General features: G+C 34.5%; 1 protein-coding gene across 14 annotated transcripts in view; it reads left to right on the top strand.

The window, feature by feature from the left end:
• Positions 1–17,791, top strand: part of SOX5 (SRY-box transcription factor 5) — a 1,300,541-nt gene that overhangs the window by 1,236,044 nt on the left and 46,706 nt on the right. For all 14 annotated transcript variants that reach the window (XM_056800784.1, XM_007503523.3, XM_056800783.1 and 11 more), the window contains one exon: positions 17,023–17,200. In XM_056800784.1, the coding sequence (XP_056656762.1) occupies positions 17,023–17,200 (178 nt within the window). The remainder of the gene's footprint in view (positions 1–17,022; positions 17,201–17,791) is intronic.

Here is a 17,791-nt window from a genome sequence, read left to right as displayed (position 1 = left end):
AGACTTAAACTTCAGTTCTGTTGCCTGACTGAAATTTTTTGGTGAGTTAAAATGGAAGTTTCTTTTATTTATTTATTTATTTATTCATTCATTCATTTATTTATTTATTTGTTTATTTATTTATTTATTTTAAAAACCCTTACCTTCTGTCTTAGAAGTGATACTAGATATCAGTTCTAAGGGAAGAAGGGCGCTAAGGGCTAGGTAATTGGGGTTTAGTGACTTGCCCAGGGTCACACAGCTAAGAAGTGTCTGAGACCATGTTTGAATCCAGGATGTCCTGTCTCTAGGCTTCGAGGTCCCCTATCTACTAAGCCACATAACTGTGCAGAAAATGGAAATTTCTTAAGGCATTCTCTGGAAGCTAGTAAGCTGTATAAGCATGCACAGGTAACTAAAGTTATTTCTATACTCAGGAGACACAGAGAAGAAATTTCTTTTATTTCTCCTGTTTCTCAGTTGTGAAATGAACTTTTGGGATTTTGTAGACTTTAAGGTCACTTCTGATTTTGTCTTCTTGTAATTCTAGATTATCTAATCAATAATATGGAATTTGGGGTACAGGTGAGGATAGAATTAGTAATATGACCAAGAGAGGTGAACCATTAAATTCACTAAATTTTAAAGAGGGATAAAGGAAAGTCAGGTAAGAATAAGTCTAACATTTTCTATAGGGATATGGCTAATATGCAGAGAACAGATAATAAATTAATGGAAACCTAAAACATGTATCAGGGCAACTAGGTGATGCTGTGAATAGAATGCCTGGCATAAGGTAATACTCCTATTTCTAGGTTCAAACCTGGCTAGAGACACTTAGTAGCTGTATGACTTAGTAGCTGGACAAATCCGTTTACCTCAGTTTCCTTTATAAAATGAGCTGGAAAAAGAAAAATGAAACTGCAATATCTCTGCCTAAAAATCCTAAATAGAGTCAAGAAGACTGAGACACAGCTGAAAAACAATTCAACATATTCTTCTCCCATAGAATGTACACTCTTTAAAGGTAGGTGCTGTCCTTAACTTTTGTCTTTGTGCCCAAGTGTCTAGTAGATACCTAGAATGTAAAAAATGCCATTAAATGCTTGTTGACTTAAATTATAATGACTACAAACATTGTTGTAGGGTCTGTTAAACTGTGACTGCCGTGATTAATTTCCTTAAATGCCACAAAGATCTTCTGGCCATAAGAAATTGATAATAGAAAAGAAAAAATAAACTAGGAAGCCAATAGGGCATTTATGTTTGCTAAATGGGCCAGTACAGTGTGACCTAGGGCAAGTTACCTAATTTCTTTCTATCTCAATTTTCTCAACTCTAAAAAAAAGGATAATAATAGCACCCACCTCCCAGAATTAAACAAGATGACAACATTTAGAAAGCATTTACTATAGTGCCTGGCACACAATAACTTCTTAATAAATGCTTGCTTGCCCAATGGCCAGTCATCATTGCAGACAAATGGAAATCACTACCACTACAACCAGCCCTCCAAAAAAAGTCTCTTATTACTTCATTCTTTTGAATTTTAAGGGTACTTCTCTCTAAGTCCCCTTTTAAAATGTAAAGCCTTAACTACATTTAGTTGACCACACTCTCAAGAGATAGGGTAAAGAATATGGAAATATGTATTCCATGATAGCACATGTATAATCTATAACAAATTGCTTACCATCTCAGTGAGGAGAGAAGGGAGAGAGAATTTAAAACTCAGAATGTGAGAAAACAAATATTAAAAATTGCTTCTACATGTAATTGGGGAAAAATAAAATATTACTAAATAAATAAATGAGTAAAATAGCTTGAAGGATATGGGCAGAAAAAACAAAATTAACTTTATAGTTTTAAATAGGATAGAAAATTATCTCTTTGGCAAGTATTTTTGATACCTAAAAATACCCTCTTTTATCATTTGTCTTTTACCAAAAAAAAATGTAACCTTGATCGCACAAACTTCATTTAAGGAGGGTTCCCAAGTCACTTATCTCTTTATTTCACACTTGACTACTCTGCTTTTCTCTGTCCTGCCCCTAAGGAAGCTCATCATCCTGGAAGGTCAGTTCCATCTGCCCCTCTGGCCTCTCTGAGTAGAGATCAGTGAGGAGAGTTCCTCCTAGAATCTCTACATAAGTTGCCAAGGATAGCGGTCTCTTCATTTTCCATGTAGCTATACAACTTTGAACTTTTCCATCATGCCCTTGACCTAGATTCCCACCCTATCCTTTATCCCCTCCTGCTTCAGTGTACTCTCTTCTTCTATTATAGACTACTGAAGGGTAAAAACCATCTTTTTTCATCTTTGCATCCATAGCACTTAGCACTGTACTTTGCACTGTGGATTAAAAGATCTTTTAAGGGAAGGCACCCTCTGCTTCTGTAGCACTGTGTTGACATTTAACAAATGTTTATTGACCAAATGATGCACAGGTTATGAAGACCAAGATCACATTTTATGAGTGTCATACTACTTCTGCCCCAATCAGAAATCTGGGAAAATGACTTTTTTATATATAGATAAATTTTCATTGTTTTATTTTAAAAATATTTTTCCATGGTTATATGATACATGTTCCCTCCCTCTGCCCCAAGCGCCCCACTCCTGAAGCTGACAAGCAATTCCACTGGGTTATATGTGTATTATCATTCACAACTTATTTCCACATTATTCCTTTTTGTAATAGAGTGATCTTTTAAAATGAAAACCCCAAATCATATGGGGAAATGACTTTTAAACAAATCACTTTCACAAGCATCCTAGCAATAATGTATCAAAAATTTTATTAAATGAGAAAAGAAAATCAATTAGACCACAATAGGCAAATCACACTTGTCTAAATGGCTTTCAGAAACCTCAAAAATATCTCATTCAACATGTTCCTGACAGAGAATAGTGTATATATAGTAGAATTGTGTGTGTGTGTATGTAGTATACCCTAAAATGTGGTCATTCAGTCTTTTGGGGGGAATAACCCATTTGTACCAGGAACAGCCCATTTCATTGTTTATAGTGCTAATTGTTGTGCTTTTTATTGTTTTCTTTATATAAAGCTTCAACCTACCCCTTCAATTTTTACTTTGAATGCTCAGTTCATTTGTTTGGAGAGGTGAGCCTGGGCTCAATCATTAATTAAATCATTTGGAGTTCAGGTACTATCATTTTGTTTTTGTTTTTTAATTATTCTTGCCCAGTGCTCAGGTCAGTTTGTTCTGTGGTGCTGAAGATTTGCAAATGTTGTCTGGGCATCCTGGCTCAAAGCCATGCTTACTCTAGTTTTATCTCTGACTGTACTACCTCAAAGAGCCTATAATATAATAGAAGGGATAACAGGTACAACAATACAAGTACTATAAGGGAAGAGGCTAGACACAATTATTTAAGAAGTGTGATGATGAGAAACCATTTTAATGTAAAGAGATTGTGGCAGACCTTCTGGATGACTTTTGAACCCGTGCTGTGAAGACAGAGTTTAGTAACAGATTGAGAAATAGAGAGAATGTGTGTCAGGCCTAGGATGTATCCTATAAAGTGCTATCACAAAAAGTGCTGCCATAAATATTTTGATGTATATCACAATTTTCCTTATTGAAGACTTTCTTGGAATGAAATATTTGATTCAATGAGTATTAACATTTTTGTTGTTATTGAGTCATTTTTCAGTTGTGTTTGTTTGTGAACCCATTTGGGATTTTCTTGGCAAAGACACCAGCGTGTTTTGCCATTTTACAGATGGGGGGTCACATAGCTAGTAAGTGTTGGATTTGAACTCAGGTTTTCTAGACTCTAGGCTGAGTATTCTATCCATCATACCACTCAGCTGCCATATTGACATTTTAGACATGTTATTTGCATAACTCCAAATTGACTAGCTGACATGTTGTAGAATCTTACAGAATGGTTTCCTTACAAAAGCCCTGTGACATAAGTGGTACAAGTGTTATTGTTGTTATTAACATTTTACATAGTAGGACTCTGAGGCAGAAAAGGTTAGTCTTGCCTGTAGTCACACAACTAATATATGACTTGAGTTGGGGTCTTCTGTATTCATATTCAATAATCTTTCCTACTTGTCCTCTTACACTTGTGCCTAAGATACAGATTTGGCTTAATTTTCTTTCTCCCCTGCCTCCCATGCTGGCCACCTAGGGAATGCCCATCTTTTCGATATGCTCTGGCCAAACCTCTCCATAGAACCTAGAACTAGAAAAGGTGCAGGTGTGCTATTGAAAAGGAGATTCTTAGCCTTCTGATGGCATCCAAACTATTTGATTTTTGTTTTCTTTAAAGGTATTTTGGCTTATTCCTTTAAAGTTTTCAGCAGTAGCTTTCTCTTGTCTATTTGACTCTGCTTCTATGCAACAACACTTTTACCTCTCCTCTGTATGACCCCTGTGGAACAAGGGGGCTGCTGCTAATTTGTTTTGATATGGTTTGCTTTGGTCTGACATCCTTTTTATAGTAATTCTTTTTGGAGGTGCTAGTGGGCTTCTAGCAAAGGCACCATCCCTAATACAGAGAGGAGGCGGTAGGCTAAGCTTTGATCAGGGAAGCGTCTGTCTTCTTCCTGTTCATCTCAAAAGTGCCAGTTTTGTAGTACTTGTGTAGCTTAGGAGCTTTATACGAGAGTTCCTATCGTATTTCTTCCCAAGTCCATCCCATCTTTTGAAGGGTTCTTGTTTTGTTCTTCTTTATTATTTTTCTTTCACAGTTCTTATCCCTATCTCGCAGAAAAGCAATAGTGATAGTTGTGTTTTTTGTGACATTTGTAAAAAAAAATCAAAGACCTTGGTTTTTGAAACTATTTTTCATGTACAGGCGTGTTGCAGATTCTTCCTCAGGTTCCTTGGAAAAGTGCTCTTTGAGGAGTAGTGAGTGACCTACAGTGTCATTTCTCTAAAGACTGTCATGTTTAGAGAGTTATTCTATTTAATTGTTAAAGGATAATATTTTCAAGGGAAGGACTTGCATGGTTATTTATGTCATTCCCTACTGATCTGTTGTTAAAACACTTTCCCCCTCCTGTTTAACAGCTAACAGAACCTCTTTATGGAGAACTCAGTAGCATTAAAACAAAATAGCAATGGCCCAGATGTGAGGAATGCAATTGGAAATGTCTTTATTATTAGGAATTAGAAGTTGTCAAGGGACCAGATGTGAAGCAAAGTGGAGATAAGCCTCGAAAAACAAGTAAACCTTACAACACTGGATCACGCTGTGCTTGTCCTTATCATCAAGCTGTTCTTTGTGAGCAGCAAGGTGTTAAGTAATGAAAAATAGGCTCAGGATTTTATTGATTACTGTATGGCATCCCATTCTGCCCACTGTCCAATAAAATGCAAAAAGTTCCTACTGGGGTGTGTGCTATGATGGTTTGCTCCCAGTATAGGGGTTGAAAGGCCCTTTCACACCAAAAGAAATAATGAAGTCTTGTGATATTACATTCCCTTTCATTTTTGCCTACCCCCCCAACAAAAAAAAATACTACTGACCATCCTAATCTCTGTTGACCTTGTGTCCTAGACTTAGGAATTAAACCAGAAAATAAGAAACCGAAGGGAGAATTCCACTTTAGAGAGCTAAGTTGGCACAGTATGATATGCTTGGAGCTCATCAAGCTACCTCCAGACCACTCCCTCCCAAAAAAATCTCTCAAAAGGAAAACTAAAGCAGCAAATCTAAAAAATACAGGGCAAAGCAGTGCTCCAGCCCAGAACAGTGTGGAGGGACAATAAGAAGGACCCATCTCATAGGAGGTGAATGTAGACCAGCAGGCTGGGGATGAAGCTTACTTTGGTGCTATACAACACAAGTGGCAAGGAGAGAAGCACAGCAGGGGTAAAGGAACCCAATGTGATACAACACAGGCTGTAGTGGGAGAAAACTTAGCCCAACAAGTTTCAGCCTCAGCAGGACCCAATGCCATCCGGCCCAAAAGGCATCTGGACAGGACAGCTGCAAGACTCTCCACAGCAAGCCAGCTGGGCTCAGTCTCCAAAGAGTTCAATCCAGGACCCAAGAGGCAATCAAACTGACCACAGGCACTGGAGAGTCCACAATATGAGCTCAAGACAGTACTCCTTCCATTCCAGGAATGCAGCTTAGCTTCAACATATAGGTGCAATCACCAAAAATGCCCCTTCAAATGAGAAAAAAGGACAAAGAAAAAGCCTGACACTGGAAAATTATTTCAGCAATGGAGAGGACCAAAATGTAAGCTCAGAAGAGGACATAAAAACAGAAATGAAAATGTATGAAGTCTGAGAGGAAAATGTGAAGGAATGAATTCCTGGAAGAGCTCCAAAAGAGGATCAAAACCAAATAGTAAAAGATTTATAAGAAAAATCAGGAAACAAAGTGATAAACTGTAGGAAAAGAATCAGAGACTATATTAAGTAGAAAAGAACATGACTTGGTTGATGAGAAAAGAAAGAAAAAAAAGCATTGAATCCAAGGCCCAAGGTAGAGGCAAAAATGTTCTATATTTGGAATCTTGGGACCTAGTTTTGAATTTCATCACCTCCCTTTCTCAAATGTGTTAAAATGAATAAATTACTTTATCTTTCTAGCCCTCAGTTTTCTTATCTATAAAATGAGAGGTCTGAATAGATAACATATAATCTGTGCTCCAATGAATGGTGATTATTGTCATCCTTAAAAATAATTTAAAAAATGGAAAAAACTCCTTAAAAGTTAGCCACACATTGTTCCAGAGACTTACCAGGAACTGCGCAAAAAATGTCTTTTTACTGAAATAATAGGGATAGAATAAAAAGTTCATTTTGTTAAAAAAATTAGGCATATATCAAAGATGAAGACAGAGAAACAAAAATTTTCTCAGGTAATGAAAGGCATCTTTGACAAATTGTTTTTTTCAAGATAAAAGAGCACATGATATGCAATTAGCTACCTTTGAGGGATTGTTAAGAGAAGATAGAGCTGTGATTATAGAGAAAATCAGCCAATTTGGTATTGGACATTTTAAAATGTGAAATTAGTGTGACATCCATATGGACAGTGCTATGAATTATCTGGTAGCCCTGTTCTGAGACTTTATGGGGAATAGAGCCAAATCTGTGATTTTCCTGGTTTTAGGGAACTCCTATTCTGGTAAGGACATTCCCCATGTAAGTCAGCACCTTCTTTGCAATTTATGATCTTACAGAGTTGCCTTTAGTATTGAGAGGTGAAATGAGTTCCTAAGGGTCTAATAGCCAATTTCATAGGCAGGACTTGTACAATGTCTTTTTGTCTTTGAGGCCAGCTCTCTGTCTGGTACGCTACACAGTCTCTCACTGTGAGACATTAAATGAAGGAAACAAGGAAGCCAGAAAGTCTTTTTACTAGAGTTAAAAGTGTGAGAGGTATCCAGGAGCAGTAGGATTTAAGACAGTAAATGAAAAGCTAAATTTAGCTTTATTCAAGCTAAAAAATAAAAAAAAAATACAAATAAATGATCAGAGGAGAGAAATTTAAAATCGGGGGCAGCTACTATGCTAAAATATCACTCCTATCACCCTACTAGTGTCTTTTCAAAAATAAGACATATACATTAAGTAAAAAATGTAAACTGGAAGAGCAAAGAAGCCAAATTAGAAACTAGAATTTATTACTCTCAGCTAAAGACTTGTATTTAAGTAGCAATCAAGACTAATGGAGACATTAACACACCTAAGGAACACCTATCATAGAATTCCTGGAGCTTTTGCTGCCTAGCTAACAGGGTATCTTGCAATTTGTGAGTCTAAAAATAAGCATCTAATCATTAAGGAGGCTTCAGGACAAGATAACCTGAAAAACGACAGCTTTGGTTTTAGGTATCATGGAACCTACAATTAGTATGTAGTTGGGATAGGATATGGGAAAGACTCCTAATTCCTTAAGTGTTACCAGTATAGATTTGGGATCTTGGAAGGTGTTTTTATTTTACTTTGATCGATTCCTTGGGTTTCTATGATTCTTTCTAAGAAATTTATAAAGAGCATGAAATGATGCAATGCCTTGTATCTTCTTACGAATTCTTATCCTTCTAATCTATATTCAGAAGACAGCTGAAAGAGGTAAGAAAATATGAGTGTAAAATTATTGAAGTCTTTCATGTATTTTATCAGAAAATTTCTCAGATTTATAATTTGATGCTGATAAACAGTAGGATCTTATCAGTTAACCTGGATAGGAGGTAGAGACAGTTAACATTTTCTCTAGTAAGTAATTTGTGGATTTCTGGAGGCAGGTAGGTGGCTTAGTTGATTGAGAGCCAGGACCATAGACAAATATGGCCCCAGACACTTCCTAGCTGTGTGACCCTGGACAAGTCACTTATTCCCCATTGCCTAGCCCTTACTGCTCTTCTGCCTTGAAACCAATATACAGTATTGATTCTAAGATGGAAAGTAAGGGTTAAAAAACAAAGTAATTTGGGAATCAGTTGGTCAGGATACATCTTACTCTACTTCTCTCTGCCCTTAACTAATTCAAAACACTAACATGTTCTATCATGAACATGTTACAAAAAGCAAAATCAAACTGATAAACTCTCATGGGCTCTCCTAAGTTTCCCATTTTGTATATCACCCCTTGAATACCCCAGGTACTTCATGGCTCTCTGGAGGTAATAAGTTTCCGAAAAACAGCATAAGACTCTGTACTATTCTATTGCTAGATCCAACTAGAAACACATACATTTAGTAACAAGACAATTTAATTAAGACATGACAGTAAGAATAAAAAAACGAAGATAAAGTAGGAAACTATTCTCTACACTCATATACAAAGCATTACATTTGGCTACATATCCATTAGAATTATATGTGCATTCTCCTTTAAATCTTCTGATTTCCTAGCATAGCTAGAAGATATAGCAACTTCAGATTTTAAAATCCCAGAATATGAAACGGACTATTGCAGGAGTATATTTCTGGGACTCTTTAAGGGGGCAATCGAGGGAATGCCTTAAAGCTCTCATTTCACTGTGAAATGATCATAATAGCAGAGTTCAAAGTCTTCATGGCTAGACTACCCTGCTCTATGAAATCATCTTTCCTCTTCCTCATTGACCTGTTAGTGTTTCCACCACCTCCAATCTCCCTATCCTTTCTGTTTCACCTTTTAAAACCTCCTTGGTAGAATATCTCTTCCCAGGCAGGATCTTGCCTTAAGACTTCACTATGCAATGGGTTCTTGCATAGTCCAAGTGCTTTGAAAAATGTATGTTAGGGAATATTTTCCACTGGTCAAAATTATGGACACATCCTCTAAGATTATCTATTTATCATGAGAATAACATTATAGATTGGCAAATGTTTCCATGATCCAATGAATTTTCCTTTTAATTTTTTGATCCAATGGATTAGTCTTATAGTAACTGTAAGATTGCTTATGTTAACTATGAAATTGGAGAGAGATTGCTTGAAGACTAGATTTAGGTCACCATTTGAATGTATAATAATATTTCCTTTTTCAGAAAAATCCTTTTTCAGGAAAATTTCACAAATACTGTGAAGAGCTTGGAAATTACGAGATATGAGGGTCAGTTGAAGGCAAAGGAGGTGTATAGATCTAGAAAAGGAGACATTGGAGAGATATGAGAGATATGTAAATTGTCTTCAAGTAGCTGAAGATCTGTCCTATAGAAAAGGGTTAGTTTTTTTCTGTTTAGTTTGAGAGGGAAGGACTAATAACAATGGGTAGAGGTAGTAAAAGAAGGTAGACAGCCCTGAAGGAAGAAGTAATTTCTAACAAGTTAAGTTAGCTAGAGAGAGCTACCTCAGGAGAGAAGATTGTCTTCTTTGCTACCAGTGTATAAACAAAGATTAGACATTTCTTGGGTATGTTTTAGAAGGGAATCTTGTCTGGGTAAGGCTTAGAGTATATGGTTTTGGTGGTCTTTTTTAATTTAGAAATTTTTAAACAGAATTTATAGTGCACCTATTGATCTCAGGGTAGTAATTGAAAGGAAGTTTGAAAGGACAGTGTTTTTGATGATGGTAGTAATGGTGATTATAGTCATGAGAAGTGGTACTAACATTTTCATGTTACCTCTCATTCCTTTAAGGGTCGGCATATTTAACTCTTTATGGATGGTAAGTGAAAAGGGAGGCCCCAGCCTTGCTTTAAATAGCAAGCCATGGCATTTGTATTTTGTCCTTTGGTAATAAATAGCACCTGTAGGTTCTTGTGCAAAGGGGAGGAATATAACTAAAAAAAAATCTAGGATTGTTAGGAATAACAATCTAGCCGTTATGTGGAGTATCAGTTGAACATGAGAGAAGCAGGAAGTCATGTTTCATAATGTGAAATTTAGTATCATCTCCTACCTTTGGCACAGCTCAGAGGTTCTTTCTTCACTTCTTTGCGGTCTAAAATCTTCTCCAGAGCCTGGTTCAAGTTTGTGAAGGAAGAAAATTGAGATCAGAAAAAGGGATGGTGAGACACTGAGGGAACAGAAAAGGATCTAGATAATTTATCATTATCTAGATGTGATTAGGCTGTGACTACTTAAAAAACTTGCCTTCTGTCTTAGAATTGATATTTAGTACTTATTTTAAGGCAGAATAATGATAAGGGCTAGGCATTGGGGATAAGTAGTATGCCCAGGGTCACAGAACTCAGAAGTGTCTGAGGCCAGGTTTGTGGGACTTTTTAGAGATAAGTAAGGTACAAGGTGTAAAAGATGGAGATCAAGAATCTGGGAAATCAGGTTGTTGAAAAACTTCAGTGTATATTCTAAGATCTCCAAGTGTGAGTAAAGATTTAAATGTAATACCTTTCCAGGCTTATTACTCATTATTGTTTCCTTTCATGTAAAGAGCAATCCAAGCCAATCCAGTCTTATTATTCTTCATACATTGCCCTACATTTCCTGCCTTAAAGGTTTTTCCATTTTCTTTCCAGATTATATGTTGATACAATTTTTAATACTAATTTTCTGACATTTTGCAATCTATGTTTACTAGTTTGGGTCTATATGCCAGATCAAGCATCAATGAGTACCTATGACAGAAAATACTTAGAAAACATAATCTTTGCTTACTTATTCATACAGTGGCCATTTTCTTTAAGGTGCTTTTCCTTTATTCAAGCCATTAGTAATTATCAACAAATAATGATAAATTTGAATTTTAAATATATGTGAATTTTATGTTCTTGCCTTTAGTTTCAGGAAGCATAGTTCAGTCAAAACATCACTTTGGAGATACTATCATTAAAGCATAGGGTTTTAAATAATTTTAGAACCAATTACACTCAATCTCTGTAATGAAAATGTTCTCTATATCTAGGTTAATCTGTCCTACAAATCAAAAGATACTTTTTTCTTTGCATTTTTCTTTTGCTTGATACATTTCTCCAAGGCTCTCAGTATTTTACTTCCATTATCTAAAATGCCCTTTTTATGTAATCAGAGGAATTAGGGGATTTTATATAGTATGTGTAGCAAAGAAGACATAGTCAAAAAGAGATCCACTTAAAAAAAATAAGAGATCCACTAATATATTTTAAGTTCCTTAATTCTACAGCCATTTTATTCCTATATAAATTGATTTTATTAAATGATACTATTAATTGTCAGGACTGGCTTTCATAAGTAATCTGGTCCAAAGGTTTGTGTTATTTAAATAACATACGAAAATATTTATAAATTATTTACATATCTGAATTTAGTTGGTGGTCTTGCATAAATGTTCTGATGATAGTCAACTAAACATAACATTGATATATTGTTTATTTTGAAGATTATTAACATAATAATCTATTCTTACAGACAACTTCCAAACATCATTTATTACATAAATAACTAACACAAAACATCTTCCTCCTTGTCAGTATAGCCACATAACCTCTACCTTTTAAAAGTGACTTCTTGATATTTGAAGAGCATTTCACTATTAAATTCAAATTATTCTCTTATATATATTAATGTTTTATTAGTGTGAAGTAAGTAGCTAATGTTATGTTTTGTAAAGATTCTTTTACAGTGTCTACATGTTTAAATTATGAAGTTACATTGACTAGCATATCTATTAGAACAAAAGTTTTTAGCCCTGATGGTATCATCAGGATGTACTTTTATGAAGAGTATACTTCTATTTGTAGTTAAATTTTTAGTTTTTCAACTATACAAATAAAAATAATGAAGTACCTTTTTTCTTTTTCATGAATAATAGATATTTAATATGATTCCTTAGTAAATTATTAAAACATCCAAATTGTGAAGTAATATCATATAATGGGTCCTAATTATTTACAGCACAGTCTCCTGTATAAGGATCAAGCATGAGAGCTCTTATTAATATACCATTAGTCTGAACACATAATGAAAGGGCAATTTTGAATGACATTTATCAACTCTAGAACTGTCAACCTCTATTATGCCCTTAGGGTCTTGCACTCTTTGGCTTTAGAAGAAAGCATTGTAGAGAATAGAGAAAAGTACTCAGAAATCCAGGCTTTCTTTTGTTTTACTCAGTGCTTTGAGTAGACATTTGCCATATATGACACACTAATCTTCTCACCTCAAAGATGAGATGTGTCACCTCCAACCCATCATCACTAATAAACATAAATATAAGCTGTTTTTTCCCATCCCTTATATTCAGATTTTGTTCTTTCATCTACTCTATAAATCTTTTTTTTTTTGCTCAATGTTTAGAAATAGTCTCAGCCCCAATAGTGGGTTAGTGTTTCTGTTTAGCCAAGTGCAGCAGTCACCTTTATTTCCCTAAAGCATCCCCAAACCTTTTTCACCAGCTGTGATAGTGTCAAAGGAAGTTCTATGGCTGTCAGAATAAAGGCTTTTGAGACACAACTAAGCCCTAAGGCCTGCCAGTATTTCTATACAAAAAGCAATAAGCAGGGAAACCATTTTAGGGAGAAAAGTTAGTTATCTAGAAATGCTTCTCCTTGATATTTTTTTAATGACCAATGAGATCTTAAGCAAATAGACACTTTAGCATAATGCCACATTCTATCTCTATAGAAAATCTGAATTAGAATATTTGAATTATCCCAGTAAATTTTCTAACCATCTAGCACCAAAGGAATTTGTTTTCTATTCATTTCTTAATGGTAATATCTTACTAAAAGATACTCTTATAAAAAAATCAGTTATTTTATGACTATACCACTTATTCTTCTATTTCACTTTGCCCCTCATCCTTCCTTAATCTAATTTTTATTCTTGATCTAGCTCTTGTTCTTTATTCCTCATGCTTACATAGGTTGCATTTCTTTTCCTTGCCGATTTTGGTCCTTTGGTTAATCATTTCAACTATATACTTGAATATCTTGTACCCTTACATGCCTTGTAAAACCTAAACCCTACATTGTGCCCTTGATCCACTGTCTATAATTTCCAATCTCTATCTATTGGCTCTCCTATAGCCTACAAGACATATCCAAATCCCAACCATTCTTTAAAAAAAAAGCACCTTTATTTGACCCTAAAATCTTCTCAAACTATCATCCTATATTTCATCTCTAATTTGAAACAAAATTTTTTTTTAAAAACATCAAATGATACTGGTTGTCCTCATTTTCTTTCTCTCAATTACTTTTCAACAGCTGATCATCTATCCTCCAACCTCATCATGCAATTTCAACTGTTTTCTCCATCGTTATCTTTGATTTCACTTTTTCTTGAAATTTTTATTTATATTTTTCTTTTTTTAATTACCTCATTTCCTGATACATACATCCTCCACCCAGAGATCCATCCGAGACAGAAAGAGGGAAGGAGAGGGGAGCGAGAAAGATGGGAAAAAAATGAGGCCCAATTTTATATATATTGTATATTATCCAGGGACCTTGCTCCACATCATGGAGAAATTTATCCATTTATTCTTTTTACATGTATATTCTGTTCTATTATAGATAGATTTTATATTTTATTATTTTTATAACATACTATTACATTTATATTATGGATTTTATCTTTTGAATCACATTTCTTCCTTATTTTATTAAGAATTTGCCCCTTAATTATTTGTAAAAGGTATCTGATCTGGTTTTATTCTATTTTTTATGGTATATTATTTAGTGTTCAGATATATATCTTTTGAGCTTATTGTTGTATGTGATTCAGGTCAGTAATCTAAATCTCTTAAGACTTCCCCCCCCCCCCAGTATTTCCGGTGGTTTTCCATCATATTTGTCCAGTGGTTATGGCAAAATAGTTCATTCCAGAGAAATGTCTATTTATATGATTATCAAACACAGGGTTGTTGAATTCAATTATTTTTGGTTCTTCTTCGCCTAGTCTCTTCCATTGAGTTGCTTTTCTATATTCACTAATCAGAACCAAATACAAGAGCTATTCCTTTATCAGTTCTACCATTTTCTTTATTATCAGATAATTATTAATTATTACTCAGATAATTCAGATCTTTTGCTACTCCAAATTAATTTTATTCTAACTTTACAAAAATATTCCTTTAATAGTTTTGTATAGCAATAAATCTAGAAATTAGCTTCAGTATTTTTATTATTTTATTACATGTGTACAGTACCAACATGAACAATTTATTCTTCCAGCTAATTCAAATTTGTTTTTCTTTTCTTTAAGGAATGTTTTGTAATTTTACATAAATAGATAAGGATAATACTTTGGTAGAATCTGGTGATTTCCAGTGGAATCTTCCTTAATTGCCTCCTGAATTTTTTGCTATATTGACATTCTGTGGCTTTTTCATGTATAATTTTATACCCCATAACTTTATTGAAGCTAATTAGTTGTGAGTGTGTTTTGCTGCTTCCCCAGGTTTTCTAAGTTCATCACTGTGTTACTGCATATAGGGATAATTATCTTTCTCCATAGAACATTACCCACTTCTACCTTCCCTATTACTTGAGAGGATGGAACCATTCTCCCAGTCCCTGAGCCTCACAAACAAGGAGTTATCCTCAACTTCTCACTATCCCTTTCTAATCAAGCTGTCACCAAGACATTACTTTTTCAATAAAAACAAATCTCTAACATTGCGACCACTTGAGTGCAGGTTCTCATTACTCCCACGTGCATGGACTAACTAGTCCATGGCTCTCTCTACCCCAATGCATTTTCCACTAAAGTAATTTTCCTAAAACAAATATCATATTACCTTATTCTAAACTCCAGTACTCCCTCCAAGAGTCAAATACAAAACAGTCTGTCTGGAATTCAAAGTCCTTTATAACCTAGCCCTCTCCTACCTTTCCAGTCTTCTTGTGCCTTACTCCTTGACATATGCTCTTCAGTTCATGATAGTCATCTTCAAATATGAGCTATACAAAAGTGAAATAAGGCCCTTCCAGAAGGAGTTTGTTCCTTTTTCCTAATTTCAAAGACTAGAATTCTTTCTACTTGTATGTAATTATTATTTTCCTAATATGGATTGGACTATATGTCCACTAGCTCCCTTCTAAATATTAAATTATATAATTCTATTTCTATGTGTTTTAAAAAATTATTTAATATCAAAGTTAAATATATTTTGACATAATTCTACCTATATGTTTTAAAGTGTTGTTTAAGCATTAGTTTAAAAGAAGTTTATATAAGGGTGGTTAACATAAAGGTTTTATAATAAAATGGCAGAAAGTACTCCCCTATGTAGTTTTAGGGCAACTAGTGTCAATTTCCTTGAGAAACTCCCCAAATAAGCCAGATACAAAGTTGGATATCCTTTAAGATTGATGTAGTCAAATGCATCCTAATACCAATATATTACAACAAAATTAGAAATTACCAGAATTCTTAATTGGTCATACTCAGTTTTCCATGCCATTGTATAATGTACCATTTTCAACTGGAATCTCTCACTCTTTAGCTAACTGACTTAAGATGTGGAGTCTGATTGTATCTGATTCTATTGGAATTTCTGAATTTTAAGTCAACTAGCATTCGCTCTCAGAACTTCTCCAGTTCCTTTAACTGATCATCATATTGCATGAATTCAAGTTATGTTATATTCTTTCATTTGTAGACAGAAATTGCCTAAAATTTTGGAGAATGAAAAGGATTTCTTTCTTCAGGAGGATCAACAATATAAAAAGATACTTTTTATGACATTTTAGTTTGAATTAAATCCAGAGACATTTCTTTGAAGTCCAGGGAAAAGGATTACCTGATATTTTTAAATCTTGGGAGACCTCCTTCTGTTTATAGTGTAGGGGGCTCAAAGCAATGATTTTTATATGAAAGAATAAGCATATTTCATCTACAATATATAAACTATCTCATGGTTAGTTATATGCATTTTTCATTATGCTTTTTCATATATTTAAAGACCACATGGTATAGTTGGAAAGGATTAGACTGGTCAGGGTACTTCAGTTATAGTCCTAGTTCTTCAACTGACTTTCTTTAAATCTTATGCAGTGACTTCATACATATAATCAATATCCTACTGCTTGCCTGCTCAAGGCCTGGGGAAGGGGCAAAGAATTTGAAACATAAAACTCATTTTAATAAATATTAAAAAACATTTTACATGCAATAGGGAAATATTTAATGAAATAAACACTAACATAGTAAAAACTATTAGTCACTTAACCTATATGTGTCAATTTGTTCATTTGTAAAATGAGGTCAATGATGCCTTCCCTAAATACTTTGTAGAGTTGTGGTGTGGTTCAAATGACATAAAGTCTGTCAACATATTATGAAGGGCTCTATAAATGAAAAGTATTATTATCATTAAAATAGCATGTAACAATAAAATATAATAAGCTCCTTAAGGACTGTGCCTTTCTCACTTTTAGATTTTTATCCCCAGCACCTAATTCAGTATGTAGCAAGTGGTAGATAATAAATTATTATTGATTGATTAGTATTACTAAAAATAACTAATTATAATGTCACAAAATAGGCTACTCTCATATTGATATATACTACCATTATGTTATGATAAAACTTAAATAACATGTGGTATATGCAATAAAGATCAATAACAGATGTGATGGAACTGTAATATGGGGCTGCATACCTGTTTTTTTAAATGCTTGAGATCTGTGTCTTCTTATCTTAAATTATTTTCTGTCAATTATTACAGGATGAAGTGGCACAGCCACTGAACTTGTCTGCTAAACCCAAGACCTCTGATGGGAAATCACCCACCTCACCCACCTCTCCCCATATGCCAGCTCTGAGAATAAACAGTGGGGCAGGCTCTCTTAAAGCCTCTGTCCCAGCAGCATTAGCCAGTCCTTCAGCTAGAGTTAGCACAATAGGTAAGTTGATTTTCTTTTCTTTTCCTTTTTTATCTTACAAAGTGTTCTATATGTGGTAATTGAGTAATATATTTTTAAAAATGGCCACTCAGGTTCTAATTCGATGCAATACAAATTCAATGCTATTGGATAAACTATATAGTCAGTGAAAACCATATAAGTCATTTAAAATTGAAACAAAAGCTATGGAGGCTCATTAAAGAATTTAAGTTAATAAATTGCTCCTGATCATGAAAAGCAGATTGATCACATATTATCTGTTTATAGTAGAGAGGGAGATTTACAGTTAGGAAGGCCATGTTAAAATCCATCCTCAGCCACATGACCCTAGACAAGCCATTTAATCTGGTCAGCTTCAATCTCCTCACCCATAAAATAGAGATAATAGCACCCAGTTCTCAAGGCTGTTATGATAACCAGATGAGAAAATACATGCATATAGGGCAATCCCTAAAACACTATCTAAACTGGTAGGAATTAGAAGTGCTGGTGGTAGAGTGTAAATTATTTAATGGCCAAAATAACAAAGCTTATATCCTATGACTGAATGATCCTTCCAGATGACACTGAGTGTAGCCTGTTCCATTACTG

The sequence above is a fragment of the Monodelphis domestica genome, chromosome 5, assembly GCF_027887165.1.
Source record: "Monodelphis domestica isolate mMonDom1 chromosome 5, mMonDom1.pri, whole genome shotgun sequence".
Classification (NCBI taxonomy): Eukaryota; Metazoa; Chordata; class Mammalia; order Didelphimorphia; family Didelphidae; genus Monodelphis; species Monodelphis domestica.
This window is presented reverse-complemented; position numbering and strand designations above follow the sequence as displayed.